Source organism: Molothrus ater, chromosome 1 (genome assembly GCF_012460135.2).
Source record: "Molothrus ater isolate BHLD 08-10-18 breed brown headed cowbird chromosome 1, BPBGC_Mater_1.1, whole genome shotgun sequence".
Classification (NCBI taxonomy): domain Eukaryota; kingdom Metazoa; phylum Chordata; class Aves; order Passeriformes; family Icteridae; genus Molothrus; species Molothrus ater.
The window spans coordinates 152,438,528-152,452,704 of NC_050478.2; the positions used below are offsets into that span (position 1 = coordinate 152,438,528).

A 14,177-nucleotide genomic window follows, 5' to 3' on the forward strand; every position below is an offset into this window, starting at 1 on the left:
TTTAAGGAATCTAAGTGGATCATAAAAATGGAACGGGTTCAGCCTGAACGGCCTGGTGTTTACCAGATCTTGTGATCCCATTCAAGTCACAACACCAAGAGGTCTCTCTCATTCACCAGTAACAGCTCCCAGGCAGGGGGATCTTTCCAAGCTGTTCCACAGTGACCTCCCCAGGACATCAGCAGCTTCCTCAGCATTCCTGGGTGCAGCACAATGCCTGATAGACATGCAGCAGCACAAAACAGAGTCCCAGTCTTCACAAGGCACCCACAAACAACAGCACACAAATGCCACAAAGTGACATCACTTGATGACATTGCAAATCTGCAGGGCTCTGGTTGTTTATACATTCCTCCCTGACACACATCTGACAGTGAAATCCTCCCAAATACCAACCCATGAAAGCTGTCGCCAAGATCAGATGGACACAGAGTCAAGAGCAGGACATGGAATTGCCAAACATCACAAAGAAAAACACTCCCCAACTGTTGACCTCATTCCAGGCTTGGCCAGGATAGAGTTACTGCCTCAAAAATGCCCCAAGGCCATGGGACAAGGCTGGCCCGCCCCTCCAGGACCAGCATAAAAATCGGCCCAGAGCCTCTCTCCCTCACACACTCATCCAGACTTCTACTTCTGCCGACAACCAGGTGAGCCTCAAACCCCTGACCCTCCTGCTCCTGCAACCCTGGCCCCCCTCTTCCAGCACACTCAGCCCCAGCCTCAGCAGCGCTCACACCTCCCCACAGCCCCATAACCGCCTCCACACTCCATCACCCTCCTGCATCACTGCCCCTCGCACCACCACACCCCTGCCCTCCCTCACCCCCCTCTCTTCCAGGTACACTCCACACCACACCCATGGCCTGCAACAGCCTCTGTCGTCCCTGCGGACCCACCCCGCTGGCCAACAGCTGCAACGAGCCCTGCGCCCTGCAATGCCAGGATTCCCGCGTCATCATCAACCCTTCCCCTGTGCTGGTCACCCTGCCAGGACCCATCATGACCTCCTTCCCCCAGAGCACCGCCGTCGGATCCACCTCCTCGGCTGCCGTGGGCACTGAGCTCAGTGTGCAGGGACAGCCCATCTCTGGCGGATTTGGTGGCTTTGGCCTTGGCTATGGGCTGGGAGGCCTGGGCTGCTATGGCAGAAGGGGCTATGGCTACATCTGCTAAGGGCCCTCAGCACCACCCCCGACACGAATCACCCACTCCCTGGAACTCATCTCAGGCATAGAGGATTCTACTCTGCACAAGGCTCTCAAATGGGTTCAGCAATTCCAGTTCCTTTCATGCTTAAGCCGTCATCTGCTCTCAAGGCACCAGGCAAGGCAGCAGCGAAGGGGCCAGCCTGGGCTGCCTGCAAACATGGCCCATCTGCCTCCAGCTCTTCTCCCACTCCTTTTCAGCTCTATCCAGTCCCCTCTTCTGCAAATCCCTTCTCCCAACCCAGAGACCACTGTGAACCTTCACCATCCGGCTGCTCCTTCTTTGGAGCAGGAAGGCCTTGCCGCTCTGGCCAAACCACTGCAATCCAAGGACCTTGGCTGGTGGTCGCCCTACTCGTCCCTCAGACCAGCTCCCTTCTACCGGCTGCTCCTGACCTCTCACTCTTCTTTTGCCTCAATAAAATTCTCTTGCCTTGACACATGAGACGTCTCCTTCAACTTCCTTCTGGCAAAGTTGTGCCAACAACACTTGGCACAAATCCGTGTCACTACACGCCATTTGTTGAGGGTGCAAATTGCACCAACTCCTCTCTTGGAATTGGTTCTGCAGTTCCACTGCCCACTGGGACACACTGACACACTTTGTGGCCATCACAGAGAAGAATTCCAGGTTCTTAATCCCAGGTCTGGACACACCAATGCAGGTCTATCCTGGATTCTGGCACAAGCCCCTCATGGGTGCTGTGTTCATTTGGGCTGGACATTGTTTGCTCCAGACCCTCATCCTCTTCCAGACCCATTTACAGATCCGCTCAACCTGCTTCATGTCTCCCTTATTTTCATGTCCCAGAGTTGAACACAAATTTCCAATCCACCCCAAACTGGGAGAGAGGCAGAATTCCCCCCCGCCTTCACCTTCTGCCCATGCCGTGGACATGAGCCCAGGACATGGGGAGTTTCTGGTCAGCTCATTCACGTGGTGGGGCAGCTCCAGTTCTTCAACCACCAACACTCCAAGGCTTTCTCCTCTGGACTGCTCTCAATCCAATCATCATCAAGTCAACAGCCGTCTGTGGAATTGCTCCAAATCACATGCAGGACCTTGCGCTTGGCCTTGTTCAGCTTCATGAAAATGACAATATCCCACATTCCCAACCTCTTCCAGCCCCTCTGAATGCCATCCCTTCCCTCCAGACAACCAACCCCACCACTCAGCTTGGAGTGGTCCCTGCTTTTGCTGATCACCCCACTAAATCCCAGCACCCTGATTTCTGACAGTGATTCAAAATTTTAACAATCCCAACATGAGTCTTTCTGGGTCACCGGTCATCCCCGTTCTCCACACAGGGACGTGGAGCCATTGACCACAACTCTCTCAGTGACACCATCCCGCCCACTCCTTAGCCACCAAATGCTCCAACCAACATCCACATCTCTCCAGCTTAGAGACAAGGATGTTGTCTGGCACAGGAACAAAGGACTTGCACAACTCCAGGTGCAGGATACCGGCCCCTCTTCCCTCATCCACCCATTTTGGGGTGAATACCAATGCATCAAAGCTGCTGCCGAGGTCAGAAGGGCACGGCCTCGAGAGCAGGACACGGAATTGCAGAGCTGTGGGAAGCAAAGCGTTCCCAACCTCGTCACTCACCAGGCTGTGCCAGGCAAGAGCAGCTGGCCTGGAAAATGCCCCAATGTCATGGACAATGGCTGTCCAAAACCTTCAGCCATGGATCATCCTCGAGGCTGTTCTCTGGATATCCCTCACCTGAGTCTCGTCTTCCTTGTCCCCAGTAACCCAGAGATTCACGGAGTTCTCCACAATCATCAGAGCAGAGCAGGGGCAGAATCTGCTGCACCTGGACTGGAGCAATCCCAACCATGCAGGATAAAGGCTAGGGGATGAGGGGATTGAGCCCAAGGAGGAGCACTTGCGGTGCTGGTGGATGATGTATTGGACATGCCCTGCCACGTGAATGCACCAAACAGAAACCCCTCTGTGTCCTGGGCTCATCCCCAGAGCGTGGGTGGCAGGTGAGGGGGGGATTCTGCTCCTCTGCTCCACTCTGGTGAGACTGGAGTTATGATTTGTTTTCCCAGCTCTGGGACCTGGAAAAAAGGAGACATGCACCAGCTCAGCCAGAGGTGGAGATCACCCTGGAAGACAATGACCGGCAGGAGCAACGGGAGTCCAGAAAAATTGCACACAGCACCCACGAGGGCCTTGTGCCAGGGGCAGGGATAGACCGGCAATGGGTTGTCCAGGTTTGTGTTTCAATAGCTGAAGGGTTCATGTGATAACGCACTGGAAGTGCAAAATGCGGCCATGAGTAGTCGAACTGCAGAAATAATACCTAAGAGTGATCTTGGTGCATTTTTAACCAACCCCAGTGGCCTCTACAAGCCTGGCTTAGTGCTGAGTGAGACTGCAAGAAGCTTGGGAGAAGAAAGAAGGAGTCACCTGAGGTAGTGATGCAAGAAACCTTTATTGAGGTAGAAGAGTGAAAACTCAGGAGCAGCCAGTGGAAGGGAGCTGGTCTGAAGTGCAAGGAGGGCCAGCATCAGCCAAGGCCCTTTCCTTTGGTGAGGTTTGGCCAGAGCATCGAGGCTTTCCTGCCCTGCCATGGGAGCAGCACAATGGCGGAGGTGCCCGATGGCCTCTGGCTTGGGAGAAGGGGTTTGTCCAGAGGGGGTTGGACAGAGCTGAAGGGTCCATGCAGAGCAGGGAGCAGGAGAAGAGCACGAGGCAGATGGGCCATGTTTGGGGACAGCCTGGGCAGCCCCCTTGGCTGCTGCCTTGCTTGGTGCCTTGAGAGCAGGAGCTGGAAGAGCTGAGTCTGCTTGAGAGCCGTGTCCCAGAGATGTGTCCTCAATGCCTGAGATGAGTTCCAGGGAGTGGGTGGTTGGTGTCAGGGGTGGTGCTGAGGGCCCTTAGCAGATGTAGCCGCCCCTTCTGCCATAGCAGCCCAGGCCTCCCAGGCCGTAGCCAAATCCACGGCCATAGCCAAGGCCGTAGCCAAAGCCACCAAATCCGCCAGAGATGGGCTGTCCCTGCACACTGAGCTCAGTGCCCACGGCAGCCGAGGAGGTGGATCCGACGGCGGTGCTCTGGGGGAAGGAGGTCATGATGGGTCCTGGCAGGGTGACCTGCACAGGGGAAGGCTGGATAACAACTCGGGAATCCTGGCATTGCAGGGCACAGGGCTCGTTGCAGCTGTTGGCCAGTGGGGTGGGTCCGCAGGGACTGCAGATGTTGTTGCAGGCCATGGCTGTGGTGTGGAGGGTGCCTGGAAGAGAAGGAGGTAATGCAGAGCAGGGGTGAGGGTTGCAAGGGGTAGGGATGGAGTGTGGAGGCTGTTGTGGGGCTGTGGGGAGGCGTGAGGGCTGCTGAGGCTGGGGCTGAGTGTGCTGGAAGAGAGGGGCCAGGGGTGCAGGATCAGGAAGGTCACGGGAGTGAAGCTCACCTGGTTCTTGGAAGAAGCTGCAGGAGAAGGCTTGAGGAGAAGTGTGTGAGGGAGAGAGGCTCTGGGCTGGCTTTTATGCTGATCCTGGAGGTGTGGGAATGCCTTGTCCCATGGCCTTGGGGCATTTTGAGGCGGCAGCTCTTGCCTGGCCCAGCCCTGTGAGTCGTGAGTTGGGGAATGTTTTCCTTCATGCAGTTCTGCAATTCCATGTCCTGCTCTTGAGGCCATGTCCATCTGACTTTGGAGGCAGCTTTCTGTCAGGAGCTGGTATTTGGGAAGATTTGGTTTTTCTAGTGTCAAGGAGGATTGAATAAGCAACCTCAGCCCTGGAGATTTGCAATCTCATCAGTGAGCTCTTTTTGTGGTGTAACTCAAGTCCTGTGGTTTGTTGGTGCCTTGTGAAGGCCATGACTCTGTTCAGTGCCACTGGATGTCCATCAGTCATTTTGTTGCGCCCAGGATTGCTGAGGGAACTTCGGATGAGCTCCTGGGGAGGTCACTCTGCAAAATCTTGGAAGGTCCCAGTGCCTGTGAGCGTTTCCTGATGGTTGATAGAGAGCTCCTGGCCTTGTGTCTTGAGTGGGATCAGTGGAGAGGATCTGGGAAACGTGAGGCTTTTCAGGCTCTAGGTGTTACAGTGTGATGGTCCATTTGGAATTTCTTAATTTAAACAACAACCTAATCTGTCATTTAAAAATTTTTCTTTGACCTCTGTCAGAAATTTCAAAAACAACAAATGGGGCCCATCCCTTTATTTCCAGGCTGGTCTGTGACGTCGATTCGTTTATTCCGCATTCAAGCCGTAAGGTTTCACAATTTATATCCTCTGAGTCTTGGAATTATGTTCCTCTTAGCAAATAACCATTTATTACTAATGGATGGTCAACAACCTCCTCTTTCCTTCTCTGCCATTATTTGGGCATTTCTTTGTGGAATTCTCAGATTCCACGTCCTTCTCTTGAGGCCGTGTCCATCTCACCTTGGCGACAGCCTTTAAGTGTGCCTTTTGGAGATGAAATTTTGGTGTTGTGGGTGCAGCATGAAGAGGTGACCAAAGCTTTGCAGAACTGAGGCCGCCCTGCAGCACTGGCTTGCCGTGGTCTGTGGCTGTGTTGTGGAAAGTTCCCCCAGCCTCTCTCAGCCCTCACAAACTGCTCTGGGCTTTGCTGCTCTTCCAAGTACCTGGTGTTGCCCCTTCCACCCCATTCCCTCGCTCCACGCAGTTTCCCCAGCTGTCAAAGCCTGACTGGAGACATCACCTTTACCAGCAGTCATGCTCTGAGGGTGCCTTGCTGTCCCCTCTTGTCTGGAAGTTTTACAGTGATGCAAGGATTTGATATTCAGGGGTTTTGGGATCTTTCCTTGGACTGAGTGTAGAGGAGCAAGATCACTTCTCTGGGCAATGTCTGATTGACAGAAAGAGGCTTTGGAAATTGTCCAGGGTTTTTGGAGTGAGTATTGCACGGCCCTCAATAACCCAGGCAAGTCCAGGTGTCCAGTGTGGTGGCCTGAGAAGGATCTGAATGGCAGGGCCCAGAAGGTTGAGGTCTGGGATGTCCTTAAACCAGGCAGAAGCTGAGAGAGCTGGGAGCTCTTTCAGGCAGGAGGCAAGAATGCAAATGGGACATGTTCCCAATATGCCATGGAATGAGCTCGGATGACACCCGAGTTCTCCTCAGCTTTGGCTGAACCTTCTACGTGCCCTGACACGCCCCACCAACAGCCACACACTGGTCTCTAATTCTGGCAGTTCAGAGGAGCCGCCAAGGTCAGATGGACACAGCCCCAAGGGAAGGACATGAAACTGCACAACTCCAGGAAGGAAAACACTCCCCACCGCAGGACTCACCAGCCTGGGCAAGGGAGAGCTGCTGCCTCAAAAATGCCCCAAGGCCATGGGACAAGGCTGGCCCGCCCCTCCAAGACCAGCATAAAAGCCGGCCCAGAGCCTCTCTCCCTCACACACTACTCCTGACTCCATCTGCTCCTGCTTCTTCCAGGAATCAGGTGAGCTTCAAACCCCTGACCCGCCTGATCCTGCACCCCTGTCCCCTCTCTTCCAGCACGCCCAGCCCCAGCCTCAGCAGCCCTCACGCCTCCCCACAGCCCCACAACAGCCTCCACACTCCATCACTACCCCTTGCAACCCTCACCCCTGCTCTGCATTACCTCCTTCTCTTCCAGGCACCCTCCACCGCACAGCCATGGCCTGCAACAACATCTGCAGTCCCTGCGGACCCACCCCGCTGGCCAACAGCTGCAACGAGCCCTGTGCCCTGCAATGCCAGGATTCCCGAGTTGTTATCCAGCCTTCCCCTGTGCTGGTCACCCTGCCAGGACCCATCATGACCTCCTTCCCCCAGAGCACCGCCGTCGGATCCACCTCCTCGGCTGCCGTGGGCACTGAGCTCAGTGTGCAGGGACAGCCCATCTCTGGCGGATTTGGTGGCTTTGGCCTTGGCTATGGGCTGGGAGGCCTGGGCTGCTATGGCAGAAGGGGCTATGGCTACATCTGCTAAGGGCCCTCAGCACCACCCCCGACACGAATCACCCACTCCCTGGAACTCATCTCAGGCATAGAGGATTCTACTCTGCACAAGGCTCTCAAATGGGTTCAGCAATTCCAGTTCCTTTCATGCTTAAGCCGTCATCTGCTCTCAAGGCACCAGGCAAGGCAGCAGCGAAGTGGCCAGCCTGGGCTGCCTGCAAACATGGCCCATCTGCCTCCAGCTCTTCTCCCACTCCTTTTCAGCTCTATCCAGTCCCCTCTTCTGCACATCCCTTCTCCCAACCCAGAGGCCATTGTGAACCTTCACCATCCGGCTCCTTCTTTGGAGCAGGAAGGCCTTGCCGCTCTGGCCAAACCACTGCAATCAAAGGACCTTGGCTGGTGGTCGCCCTACTTGTCCCGCAGACCAGCTCCCTTCTACCGGCTGCTCCTGACCTCTCACTGTTCTTTTGCCTCAATAAAATTCTCTTGCCTTGACACATGAGACGTCTCCTTCAACTTCCTTCTGGCAAAGGTGTGCCAACAACACTTGGCACAAATCCGTGTCACTACACGCCATTTGTTGAGGGTGCAAATTGCACCAACTCCTCTCTTGGAATTGGTTCTGCAGTTCCACTGCCCACTGGGACACACTGACACACTTTGTGGCCATCACAGAGAAGAATTTCACTTGCTTAATCCCAGGTCTGGGCACACCAATGCAGGTCTATCCTGGATTCTGGCACAAGCCCCTCATGGGTGCTGTGTTCATTTGGGCTGGACATTGTTTGCTCCAGACCCTCATCCTCTTCCAGACCCATTTACAGATCCGCTCAACCTGCTTCATGTCTCCCTTATTTTCATGTCCCAGAGTTGAACACAAATTTCCAATCCACTAAAAACAGGGAGAGGGGCAGAATTCCCCCCTGCCTTCACCTTCTGCCCATGCCATGGACAGGAGCCCAGGACATGGGGAGTTTCTGGTCAGCTCGTTCACGTGGTGGGGCAGCTCCAGTTCTTCAACCACCAACACTCCAAGGCTTTCTCCTCTGGACTGCTCTCAATCCAATCATCATCAAGTCAACAGCCGTCTGTGGAATTGCTCCAAATCACATGCAGGACCTTGCGCTTGGCCTTGTTCAGCTTCATGAAAATGACAATATCCCACATTCCCAACCTGTTCCAGCCCCTCTGAATGCCATCCCTTCCCTCCAGACAACCAACCCCACCACTCAGCTTGGAGTGGTCCCTGCTTTTGCTGATCACCCCACTAAATCCCAGCACCCTGATTTCTGACAGTGATTCAGAATTTTAACAATCCCAACATGAGTCTTTCTGGGTCACCACTCATCCCCGCTCTCCACACAGGGACGTGGAGCCATTGACCACAACTCTCTCAGTGACACCATCCCACCCACTCCTTAGCCACCAAATGCTCCAACCAACATCCACATCTCTCCAGCTTAGAGACAAGGATGTTGTCTGGCACAGGAACAAAGGACTTGCACAACTCCAGGTGCAGGATACCGGCACCTCTTCCCTCATCCACCCATTTTGGGGTGAATACAAACGCATCAAAGCTGCTGCCACGGTCAGAAGGGCACGGCCTCGAGAGCAGGACACGGAATTGCAGAGCTGTGGGAAGCAAAGCGTTCCCAACCTCGTCACTCACCAGGCTGTGCCAGGCAAGAGCAGCTGGCCTGGAAAATGCCCCAATGTCATGGACAATGGCTGATCAAAACCTTCAGCCATGGATCATCCTCGAGGCCGTGCTCTGGATATCCCTCGCCTGAGTCTCGTCTTCCTTGTCCCCAGTAACCCAGAGATTCACGGAGTTCTCCACAATCATCAGAGCAGAGCAGGGGCAGAATCTGCTGCACCTGGACTGGAGCAATCCCAACCATGCAGGATAAAGGCTAGGGGATGAGGGGATTGAGCCCAAGGAGGAGCACTTGCGGTGCTGGTGGATGAAGTATTGGACATGCCCTGCCACGTGAATGCACCAAACAGAAACCCCTCTGTGTCCTGGGCTCATCCCCAGAGCGTGGGTGGCAGGTGAGGGGGGAGATTCTGCTCCTCTGCTCCACTCTGGTGAGACTGGAGTTGTGATTTGTTTTCCCAGCTCTGGGACCTGGAAAAAAGGAGACATGGACCAGCTCAGCCAGAGCTGGAGATCACTCTGGAAGACAATGACCGGCAGGAGCAAGGGGAGTCCAGAAAAATTGCCCACAGCACCCACGAGGGCCTTGTGCCAGGGGCAGGGATAGACCTGCATTGGGGTGTCCAGGTTTGTGTTTCAATAGCTGAAGGGTTCATGTGATAACGCACTGGAAGTGCAAAATGCGGCCATGAGTAGTCGAACTGCAGAAATAATACCTAAGAGTGATCTTGGTGCATTTTTTAACCAACCCCAGTGGCCTCTACACGCCTGGCTTAGTGCTGAGTGAGACTGCAAGAAGCTTGGGAGAAGAAAGAAGGAGTCACCTGAGGTAGTGATGCAAGAAACCTTTATTGAGGTAGAAGAGTGAAAACTCAGGAGCAGCCAGTGGAAGGGAGCTGGTCTGAAGTGCAAGGAGGGCCAGCATCAGCCAAGGCCCTTTCCTTTGGTGAGGTTTGGCCAGAGCATCGAGGCTTTCCTGCCCTGCCATGGGAGCAGCACAATGGCGGAGGTGCCCGATGGCCTCTGGCTTGGGAGAAGGGGTTTGTCCAGAGGGGGTTGGACAGAGCTGAAGGGTCCATGCAGAGCAGGGAGCAGGAGAAGAGCACGAGGCAGATGGGCCATGTTTGGGGACAGCCTGGGCAGCCCCCTTGGCTGCTGCCTTGCTTGGTGCCTTGAGAGCAGGAGCTGGAAGAGCTGAGTCTGCTTGAGAGCCTTGTCCCAGAGATCCGTCCTCAATGCCTGAGATGAGTTCCAGGGAGAGGGTGGTTGGTGTCAGGGGTGGTGCTGAGGGCCCTTAGCAGATGTAGCCGCCCCTTCTGCCATAGCAGCCCAGGCCTCCCAGGCCATAGCCAAATCCACGGCCATAGCCAAGGCCGTAGCCAAAGCCACCAAATCCGCCAGAGATGGGCTGTCCCTGCACACTGAGCTCAGTGCCCACGGCAGCCGAGGAGGTGGATCCGACGGCGGTGCTCTGGGGGAAGGAGGTCATGATGGGTCCTGGCAGGGTGACCAGCACAGGGGAAGGCTGGATAACAACTCGGGAATCCTGGCATTGCAGGGCACAGGGCTCGTTGCAGCTGTTGGCCAGTGGGGTGGGTCCGCAGGGACTGCAGATGTTGTTGCAGGCCATGGCTGTGCAGTGGAGGGTGCCTGGAAGAGAAGGAGGTAATGCAGAGCAGGGGTGAGGGTTGCAAGGGGTAGTGATGGAGTGTGGAGGCTGTTGTGGGGCTGTGGGGAGGCGTGAGGGCTGCTGACGCTGGGGCTGAGTGTGCTGGAAGAGAGGGGACAGGGGTGCAGGATCAGGAGGGTCAGGGGAGTGAGGCTCACCTGGTTCCTGTAAGAAGCTGCAGGAGAAGGAGTCAGGAGAAGTGTGTGAGGGAGAGAGGCTCTGGGCCGGCTTTTATGCTGGTCTTGGAGGGGTGGGACAGCCTTGTCCCATGGCCTTGGGGCATTTTTGAGGCAGCAGCTCTTGCCTGGCCCAGCCTAGCATGAGGTCATGATGTGAGGAGTGGTTTCATTCATGCAATTGTGCAATTCCATGTCCTGCTCTTGAGGCCATGTCCATCTGACCTTGGAGGCAGCCGTCTCTCAGGAGCTGGTAGTTGGGATTATTTGGTTGTTCATTTGTCAAGGAAGATTGAATAAGCAACCTCAGCCCTGGAGATTTGCAATCTCATCAGTGAGGCCATTCTGTGGTGTAACTCATGTGCTGTGGTTTGTGGGTGCCTTGGGAAAACTGGGACTCTGTTCGGTGCCACTGGATGTCCAGCAGTCATTGTGTTGCACCCAGGAATGCTGAGGCAGCTGCTTCTGTCCTGAGGAGTTCACTCTGCAAAATCTTGGAAGATTTTGTGCCTGAGAGAGTTTCCTGATGGAGGACAGAGAGCTCCTGGCCTTGTGTCTTGAGTGGGGTCAGGGGAGAGGATCTGGAAAAAGTGAGGCTGTTCAGGCTGTATGTGTTACAGTGTGATGGTCCATTTGGATTTCCTAAATTTAAACAACAACCTAATCTGTCATTTAAAATGCATTTCTTGACCTCTGACAGAAATTTAAGAAATAAACAACAAATGGGGCCCATCCCTTTGTTCCCAGGCTGGTCCATGACACCAATTCGTTTATTCCGCATTCAAGCCGTAAGGTTTCACAATTTATATCCTCTGAGTCTTGGAATTATGTTCCTCTTAGCAAATAACCATTTATTACTAATGGATGGTCAACAACCTCCTCTTTCCTTCTCTGCCATTATTTGGGCATTTCTTTGTGGAATTCTCAGATTCCATGTCCTTCTCTTGAGGCCGTGTCCATCTCACCTTGGCGGCAGCCTTTAAGTGTGCCTTTTGGAGATGAAATTTTGGTGTTGTGGGTGCAGCATGAAGAGGTGACCAAAGCTTTGCAGAACTGAGGCCGCCCTGCAGCACTGGCTTGCCGTGGTCTGTGGCTGTGTTGTGGAAAGTTCCCCCAGCCTCTCTCAGCCCTCACAAACTGCTCTGGGCTTTGCTGCTCTTCCAAGTACCTGGTGTTGCCCCTTCCACCCCTTTCCCTCTCTCCACACAGTTTCCCCAGCTGTCAAAGCCTGACTGGAGACATCACCTTTACCAGCAGTCATGCTCTGAGGGTGCCTTGCTGTTCCCTCTTGTCTGGAAGTTTTACAGTGATGCAAGGATTTGATATTCAGGGGTTTTGGGATCTTTACTTGGGATGAGTGTGGAGGAGCAAGATCACTTCTCTGGGCAATGTCTGATTGACAGAAAGAGGCTTTGGAAAATGTCCAGGGCTTTTGGAGTGAGTATTGCACCGTCCTCAACAAGCCAGGCAAGTCCAGGTGTCCAGTGTGGTGGCCTGAGAAGCATCTGAATGGCAGGGCCCAGAAGGTTGAGTTCTGGGATGTCCTTAAACCAGGCAGAAGCAGAGAGAGCTGGGAGCTCTTTCAGGCAGGAGGCAAGAATGCAAATGGGACATGTTCCCAATATGCCATGGAATGACCTCAGATGACACCCGAGTTCTCCTCAGCTTTTTCTGAACCTTCTACGTGCCCTGACACGCCCCACCAACAGCCACACACTGGTCTCTAATTCTGGCAGTTCAGAGGAGCCGCCAAGGTCAGATGGACACAGCCCCAAGGGAAGGACATGAAACTGCACAACTCCAGGAAGGAAAACACTCCCCACCTCAGGACTCACCAGGCTGGGCAAGGCAAGAGCTGCTGCCTCAAAAATGCCCCAAGGCCATGGGACAAGGCTGGCCCGCCCCTCCAGGACCCGCATAAAAGCAGGCCCAGAGCCTCTCTCCCTCACACAATTCTCCTGACTCCATCTGCTCCTGCTTCATCCAAGAACCAGGTGAGCTTCAAACCCCTGACCCTCCTGATCCTGCACCCCTGGCCCCTCTCTTCCAGCACACTCAGCCCCAGCCTCAGCAGCCCTCACGCCTCCCCACAGCCTCACAACAGCCTCCATACTCCATCACTACCCCTTGCAACCCTCACCCCTGCTCTGCATTACCTCCTTCTCTTCCAGGCACTCTCCACACCACAGCCATGGCCTGCAACAGCCTCTGCAATCCCTGCGGACCCACCCCGCTGGCCAACAGCTGCAACGAGCCCTGTGCCCTGCAATGCCAGGATTCCCGAGTTGTTATCCAGCCTTCCCCTGTGCAGGTCACCCTGCCAGGACCCATCATGACCTCCTTCCCCCAGAGCACCGCCGTCGGATCCACCTCCTCGGCTGCCGTGGGCACTGAGCTCAGTGTGCAGGGACAGCCCATCTCTGGCGGATTTGGTGGCTTTGGCTACGGCCTTGGCTATGGCCGTGGATTTGGCTACGGCCTGGGAGGCCTGGGCTGCTATGGCAGAAGGGGGGGCTACATCTGCTAAGGGCCCTCAGCACCACCCCTGACACCACCAGCTCTGGCCTCTGCCAACAGCTCCTGCAGGCAAAGCACCTTGGGTGATTGTTGCCTTGCTTGCACCTCACTCTGGATACCTTCCATTTCATTTTCTTGTCTGTTTGTTCTTTTGCCTCAATAAAGTTTTTCTGCATCAAAGCCTGTGATGTCTCCTCTTCCTTTTTGAGTCCCAGCGGTCTCACATCCTCACCCTGCACAGTGCCAGGGCAGGGCAGGACTTTGGTAAATGGAAAAGGAGCACAAGAGTTTTCTCTAGGAAATGTGTCAACAATATTTAACAGAGCCACCACCACCAGTACCAAACAAGCCCCACACATGAAGCAGAGAAGGGGGAGAACCTTCCAAAATATTTTGCCATCCAAACACCTGCTATACCAAAGAAACATTAATGCTCTCCTGCTCAAAGTCTCTCTCTGCCAGCACACAAACTCTGTTCCCAGCAGGACCCCCAAGCCCCCTGAATAAAGACTCAGAATTTTCCACTTGGGCAGGAACTCTGGAGTGCAAGTGCTTCATTCCCTGCTGCTCAAGCAAGCCCAGCAAGAGCAGTTTCCCAGCACCATGGACAGTTCATTTTCATTTCCCACATATTTTGATTTCCCACAAGTTTTGATTTCCCACAATCTGCACCTCCTCTTCCCCTCTGCGACCAACCTCACACTGAAAAATCCTTGCTTTTTTCCCCACAGAATTCCATATTTTCACTTGTCCTCTTTCCCTCTTGTCCTCCATGTGTGCACTGCTGAGAACAGCCGGGCTCCCTCAGCTTCATCCTCTGCCATCAGAGATTTGCACACACTGATGGCTGGGAGTCCCAGCTCTCTCAGCCTCTCCTCTAGAAAAGATCCTCCTTTAGAGCATTTCTGGCTCTGAAATGGTCTTGATTCACTAAATCGACTTCATTTTCACACTGGGGTGGCCAGGACTGCCCACAACACCTCACACGTGACCCCACCAATGATAAACAGACAGCAAAAGTCACCTCTCCCTGC

At 54.4% G+C, this 14,177-nt stretch overlaps 1 protein-coding gene and 4 pseudogenes across 1 annotated transcript; 3 read left to right on the plus strand and 2 right to left on the minus strand.

The window, feature by feature from the left end:
• The first annotated feature begins 606 nt into the window (after positions 1 to 606).
• LOC118701982 (feather beta keratin-like) lies at positions 607 to 1,176 on the plus strand. Its single transcript, XM_036406982.2, has 2 exons — positions 607 to 643; positions 830 to 1,176. Exon 2 carries the CDS (start codon positions 862 to 864, stop codon positions 1,174 to 1,176), a length of 315 nt encoding a protein of 104 aa, XP_036262875.1. The 5' UTR covers positions 607 to 643; positions 830 to 861.
• A 2,867-nt stretch (positions 1,177 to 4,043) lies between these two features.
• LOC118701993 (feather beta keratin-like) lies at positions 4,044 to 4,758 on the minus strand (annotated as a pseudogene).
• Positions 4,759 to 6,514: 1,756 nt separating this feature from the next.
• On the plus strand, positions 6,515 to 7,152 carry LOC118701936 (feather keratin 2-like; annotated as a pseudogene).
• A 2,919-nt stretch (positions 7,153 to 10,071) lies between these two features.
• Positions 10,072 to 10,733, minus strand: LOC118701796 (feather beta keratin-like; annotated as a pseudogene).
• Positions 10,734 to 12,375: 1,642 nt separating this feature from the next.
• LOC118701988 (feather beta keratin-like) lies at positions 12,376 to 13,158 on the plus strand (annotated as a pseudogene).
• The last annotated feature ends 1,019 nt before the right edge of the window (positions 13,159 to 14,177 follow it).

What these genes read in the sequence shown, in the direction of transcription:
- LOC118701982 (XM_036406982.2), top strand. Translation starts at nt 862, where the DNA reads ATGGCCTGCAACAGCCTCTGTCGTCCCTGCGGACCCACCCCGCTGGCC.